Genomic DNA, 6,579 nt, shown 5'->3' on the forward strand with positions numbered 1-6,579 from the left:
CTCCAGAGTACTGGGATTAAAGGCGTGTGCCACCACACCCGGCTCATGCCTGGTTCTAGTAGGGAAGCCTTCTTTAGTGTGTGTGTGTGTGTGTGTGTGTGTGTGTGTGTGTGTGTGCGTGTACATGCGTGCGCACGCACAAATAATTTTTCCTTTATTTTTATTTTTGTGCTGGGTGTTTTGTTTGTATATATGTGTGCATACCATATACAGGTAGTGCCAATCAAAAGAGATCATGAACACCCTGGTATTGGAGTTACAGATCGCTGGGAATTGAACTCAGGTCCTCTGGAAGGACAATCAGTGTTCTTAACTTGGAATCATCTCTCAAGCTCCTCAAATTCTCATTCATTCTGTCTCTCTCCATCTCTCCCCCCACCTGCCTCTCCCCATCCCCCTCCCTCCCTATTCCTCTCCCTGTCCCTCTCTCCCTCTTCTTTTCCCCCCTTTCCTTTTTTTTTTTTTTTTTTGAGCCAGGATTTCTATGTAGCCTTAGCTGTATTGAATTGGAGTGTAGAGCAGGTGGGACTCAAACTCACATGCCCCTGCCTCCTGAGTGCTGGGATTAAAGACATGCACCACCATAACTGGCTTCCTAAAATTTCTTTCTTTCTTTTTTCTTTTTGAGACAGGGTTTCTCTGTGTAGCTCTGGCTGTCCTGGAACTCACTTTGTAGACCAGGCTGGTCTCGAACTCAGAAATCAGCCTGCCTCTCAAGTGCTGGGATTAAAGGTGTGCGCCACCACGCCCGCCTCCCTAAAATTTCTTTTTTCTCTCTTTTTCTTTTTTTAAAGATTTATTTATTTACTTATTATATGTAAGTACACTGTAGCTGTCTTCAGATCTTGTTATGGATGGTTATGAGCCACCATGTGATTGCTGGGATTTGAACTCTGGACCTTCAGAAGAGCAGTTATGTGCTCTTACCCACTGAGCCATCTCACCAGCCCCTAAAATTTCTTAAATTGCATTTATTTTGGGGTGTCTGTGTGGGGCATGTGCAGAGGTCAGAGGGTAACTTGTGGGAATTGGTTTACTTTTCCACAATGTGTGTCTCAGGAGGAAACTGGTCATGAGGATTGACGGCAAGTACCTTAAGCCAGTACAGCCATGTTATCTAGCTCTTGTTTCTTTCTGTAGTTTGTTTTTCTGAGCCTGGATCTCTCTATAGTTCTGTAGCCCTGGTTGTCCTGGAATTCACTATGTAGACTAGGTTAGCCCCTAACTCACAGATAACATGCTTACCTCTGCCTTTCAAGTGCTGGGATTAAAGGCATGGGTGATAATTGTTTAATTTTTTTTTTTTTTCGAGACAGGGTTTCTCTGTATAGTCTTGGCTGTCCTGGAACTCACTCTGTAGACCAGGCTGGCCTCGAACTCAGAAATCCGCCTGCCTCTGCCTCAGTTGTTTAATTTGAGACCTGATCTTACTCAAGCTGGCCTGGAACTGTGTAGCTGCAGCAATGGGAACTCAGAGTTCTCTTGTCTCAACTCCCGAAGGCTGAATGTGCCACCATGTCGTTTACTGAGTCATTTTAGAGCCATCCTTGTTGGTAGACTTACGGCTCAAGCAGACATCTATGGGAACTTGCTGTAAGCATGCCTCTGCTTGCATGCATACCTGCTGACAAGTGCAACAGAGTAGGCACCAGGGGCATACTTGCTGCACTATAGTGAATGATTGATTCTGTAGGCAACAGTTGTGATGTTTTAATGAAAAAATTTTTAGAAGAGAGTTTCAAATGGAACTTCCCAGTTGGGTAAATTGCCCTCTGGCCTTCCGGCATTGGGTATTACCTTGCTGGATACACTTAGAACTTGTCTATAAGTTACAGGGTACAGGGCCATTGATGTGCAGAACCTTTTACTTAGCACTTCTCCCCATGGAGACCAAACTGAAGTGCAGCTGGTGTTCTGGCTGGACCTGTGATGATTTCCCTTTAGGAGGAGATGGTCTCCAGTTTCTTTCTGACCTTTCCGTTTTCTTTTAGGTATTGCTGGATGCTGCGCCAAAACCACAGTTGCTCCCCTGGACCGAGTGAAGGTTTTATTACAAGCTCACAACCATCATTACAAACACTTAGGTGAGTTCTACATGCTGTCTTAGTCAGGGTTTCTATTGCTGTGATAAAACACCATAGCCAAAGCCTGCGGGGGAGGAAAGGTTGATCTCACCTGCTCCTCTGTGTCCCAGTTCATCACTGAAGTAGTCAGGAACTCACAGAGGGCAGAACCATTGGAGCTGATGCAGAGCCCTGCACCAGGATAGCAGCCATGGATGACTGCAGCTTCACAGCTTGCTCAGTCCGCCCTTTTCTATATCCTTTTCTTTTTCTTTTTGGTTTTCCAAGACAGAGTTTCTCTGTGTGGCAGTCCTCTGTAGACCAGGCTGGCTTGGATCTCAGATCTGCTCTCCTCTGCCTCCTGAGTCCTGAGATTAAAGGTGTGCACTAACAGGGCCCAGCTTTCAGTGTACTTTCTTATAGAACCCAGGACCACTTTCTTGTAGAACTCAGAGGTGGTCCCACCCACAAAGCGCTGGGTCCCCTTCCACATCAATCACTAATTAAGAAAATGTCCTACAGGCCTATAGTATAGGGGCATTTTCTCAGTTGAGGATCTCCCCTCTCAGATGACTAGCTTGTGTCAAGTTGGCAAAAAGCTAGGTTGAAATTTTGCCAACTTGCCAAAAAGCCAAAAATGAAAACGAATGGAATAGCCTAGAGAGATGGCTCAGTGGTTAAGAGCACTGACTGCTTTTTGAGACGTCCTGAGTTCAATTCCCAGCAGCCATATGGTAGCTCACAACTGTCTGTAAAGGGATCTGACGCCCTCTTCTGGTGTGTCTGAAGACAGCCACAGTGGAAGGTTGGAAGCATGTGTTCTTTTTGTAGGGCCCTGGGTTCAGTTCCCAGCACACACACAGTGGTTCAACCATGTGTCTAGTTTCTGGGGTCCAGTACCCTCTTCTGAGCTCTGTGGGCATCTGGCACTCACATAATGCATACACACATATAGGTAAAACAGCTATATATATATATAAATAAAATAAAAAAGTGGTTAAAAAATACCATTTGTGGTTGGGCATGATGGTGCACACTAATAATACCAGTGCTTGAGGTGCAGAGGCAGGGTGATCAAGACTTCAGGGTCATTCTTGGCTGTCTAGGGTGTTTGAGGCCATCCTCAGTCATAGGAGTCCCTTTCTAGAAAAAACAAAACACTCTTGAAATTATGTAATTCCTTAAATAAGTTTCATTATGAGTAATGGTTTATTAATCTCTATCTGTTTTTTTTTATGAAAAATTGAATTTCAATACATTTATTGGAGGAGGGAACGTTAAGACACTGTTCTTTAGGTTGAGCCTCAAACTTACATGTAGCCCAGGCTGACCTTGAACATGTAATCTTTCTCCCTTAGCCTCCCCCGTGTTGAGATTACTTAGGAAAAAGAACAAAACAAGGGTCAAGCTGGGGCAAGTGTCTTTAGTCTAGTTAGTATTCAGAGGGCAGAAGCTGGCAGGTCTCTGTGAATTACAGATTGTAGGCCAGCTGGAGCTATATGGTCAGACCCTGTCACAAAACACACACACACACACACACACACACACACACACACACACACACACACACACACACACCAAAAAAGGAAAGGAAAAAGGGGAAACATGGGCCAGCAAGATGGCTTTGTGGGTAAAGTGCTTACCACAAAAGCCTAATGAGTGTGATCCCCAGGACCCATATGAATATGGAAGGAGAACCTTCTCCTCAAAGTTGTCCTCTGTCTTGTACACATGCAGTGACATGAGCACACCAGTGTGCACACGTTCTCAAACACATACATAATAATAAATACAAAGAAAGAAGAACAAAACAGAAACAGGGAAGACAGATTACACATGGGAGCACATGCCTGGCTCACAGTTAGTTTCCATTACCTTAATAGTATTCTTCTAAACTCTTTCCACGAATAGGGGTACTTTCCACACTGCGTGCTGTTCCCCAAAAGGAAGGCTACCTTGGACTATATAAAGGAAACGGTGCAATGATGATTCGGATCTTTCCCTACGGTGCAATCCAGTTCATGGCCTTTGAGCATTATAAAACGGTAGTAGGATTTTTCTTTCTTTCATGTCTTTGAATGTTATGTTTAATACCAAACATTTGTTTTTATGTATGTGTGTATGCATGTGCATGGAAGTCAAAGAGCAACTTATAGAAGTCCTCCCATCCTGTAAGGTCTCGCTTTGGACTCAGGTTCTCAGGTTTTGTGGCAGGTGTCCTTTCTGCTGAATCATCTTGCTAGTCCCTTGCATCTTTTGTGGTTTTGAAACAGTATCTTTTTTTTTGTTTGTTTTTTGTTTTTTGAGACAGGTTTTCTCTGTGTAGCCCTGGCTGTCCTGGAACTCACTTTGTAGACCAGGCTGGCCTGGATCTCAGAAATCTGCCTGCCTCTGCCACCCAAGTGCTGGGATTAAAGGCATGCACCACCAAGCCTTGCTGTGGGAAACAGTATCTTTATGTCAAGCACAGGCTAGGTTTGAACGCCTTGTGCCTCAGCCTCCCAAGTACAGGGTGGTGAGTGCATTTTTTCCTCCTAGGCCCAAGCAACTGGAATGACTCTGAGACTCAAAATATCTTTACAAACACCTTGACCATAAGCTTAGGTTGGTTTCCTGATTAGATCATAACTTCTTATCCCATTTATTCTAGTCTATGTCCTGACATTTGGCTGGTTACCTCTGCTCAGCCCCCATGGTTTTGACCTCCTGGTTCCTGGCTTTATCCCAGAATCTTTTCTGCTGACCGGATGTCCTACCTTCCATTCTACCCTTCCCTATAGGCCATAGGATTTTTATTGACGCATGATGCAACCATAGAGTACAGAAGAGATTCTCTCAGCCCTGGGATTATATGGGTATGCTAGCATGCTTTCCATTGGAATTTCCCCCCAGTGCTGGGGACTGAGGCTACAATTCTGTGCACACTAGCAGTTTTAGCTTCAGAGTCAAGATTGGGCGCTATGAATCCAGTGCAAGCTTCTATGCTTCTGTGCAAGCACTTTTCCAACCGAGAGTCTTCTCATTTCCTCTTAGTTTGTTTTGAGATGGACCTGGACTTTATATAAGGCTGGCCTAGAAGTTACTATGTAGCCATGGCTGGCTTTGGACTCCTAGTCTTGCCTCTTCCCTCTCAAGTGCTGGAATTGTAGGCATATACCACCACGCCCAGCTCAAAAGTACTTTCCAGAAAGATAGGTACAGGGTCAGTGAGGTGGGTAAAGGGTAAGGGTGGCTTCCGCCAAGTTAAAGACCAAGTGCAGTTCCTGCCACCCACATGGTTGATAGCTGATGCTATCTCTCTCCCACACACAAACACACAGAAAATAAAATGAATAAAACTTGAAGTGTTTTTTAAAAGGTAAATTTATAATATTTCAATATGCTTTTTAAATTAAAAATTATTTGTGTGTGTACGTGTGTATGGTGATTATGGAGGCCAGAAGAGAGCACTGGATTTCCCCTGGAGCTGGGGTTAGCTGATGAGGGTGCTCAAAACAGAATTTACATCTTCTGGAACAGCACCAAGTATGCTTAACCCACTGTGCTGTCCCTCCAGCCTATTTAATAGGCATGTTCTCCAGTTCTCTGAGAATACTGGTGTGGCTTTCCTTTTATGTTTATATAGTTATACTCATTTATTATGTTTATATGTTTTCAATTGGCATAAAGTATCATTTATTTGTTTGTTGTTTGGTTGGTTTTTTTTGAGATGGGGTTTCTCTGTGTAGCCTTGGCTGTCCTGGAACTCACTCTGTAGATCAGGCTGGCCTCAAACTCAGAAATCCACCTGCCTCTGCCTTCCAAGTGCTGGGATTAAAGGCATGCGCCACCATGTATCATTAACTATATAACTATGCACACATATGTGCATATATATTTCATTGTTCTGAGGTTCAAACCCAGAGCCTTAAGCACCCTAGACAAATTTTTTTACCAGTGAACTGTATCTCCAGTTTGAGACTTTGGTATTAAATAAGTGGAATCATGTTACAAAGGTTTATTATTTCACAATAGTGCGTCAGCAGCTTACCTGTTACACTCGTTCCATTTCTCTTTTTAAGTTTACTTCTTTCTTTTCTTTTCTTTTTTTTTTTTGAGACAGTTTTTTTAAAGTTTATTTTTATTTATTTATTTATTTATTTATTTATTTTTATTCTTCTTTGAGACAGATTTTCTCCGTGTAGCTCTGGCTGTCCTGAAACTTGCTCTATAGACTAGGCTGGCCTTGAACTAACAGAGATCTACCTGCTTCTGCTGTATTAAAGGCATGTGCCACTACACCCAGCCTGACTTTACAATAAAAAAAAATTATATTTGGGTTGGCAATGGTTTAGTGGTTAAGAGTATTGACTGCTCTCCTTAGGGACCCAGGCTTGATTCCCAGCACCCATATGGTAGCCCAAAACCATTTGTAACTCCAATCAGGGAATTTAATGCCCTCTTTTGGCTCCCAGTGGTGCTGCACATATATGGCAAACTTTCTTTCTTCTTTTTTTCTTTTCTTTTCTTTTCTTTT

The 6,579-nt window shown here is 43.2% G+C and overlaps 1 protein-coding gene across 1 annotated transcript in view; it reads left to right on the plus strand.

Moving 5' to 3' along the window:
• Positions 1-6,579, plus strand: part of Slc25a16 (solute carrier family 25 member 16) — a 30,315-nt gene that overhangs the window by 8,309 nt on the left and 15,427 nt on the right. Inside the window, exons 2-3 of the mRNA XM_021205457.2 lie at positions 1,992-2,084; positions 3,975-4,108. Coding sequence (XP_021061116.1) covers positions 1,992-2,084; positions 3,975-4,108 — 227 coding nt within the window. The remainder of the gene's footprint in view (positions 1-1,991; positions 2,085-3,974; positions 4,109-6,579) is intronic.

The sequence above is a fragment of the Mus pahari genome, chromosome 9 (assembly GCF_900095145.1).
Source record: "Mus pahari chromosome 9, PAHARI_EIJ_v1.1, whole genome shotgun sequence".
Classification (NCBI taxonomy): domain Eukaryota; kingdom Metazoa; phylum Chordata; class Mammalia; order Rodentia; family Muridae; genus Mus; species Mus pahari.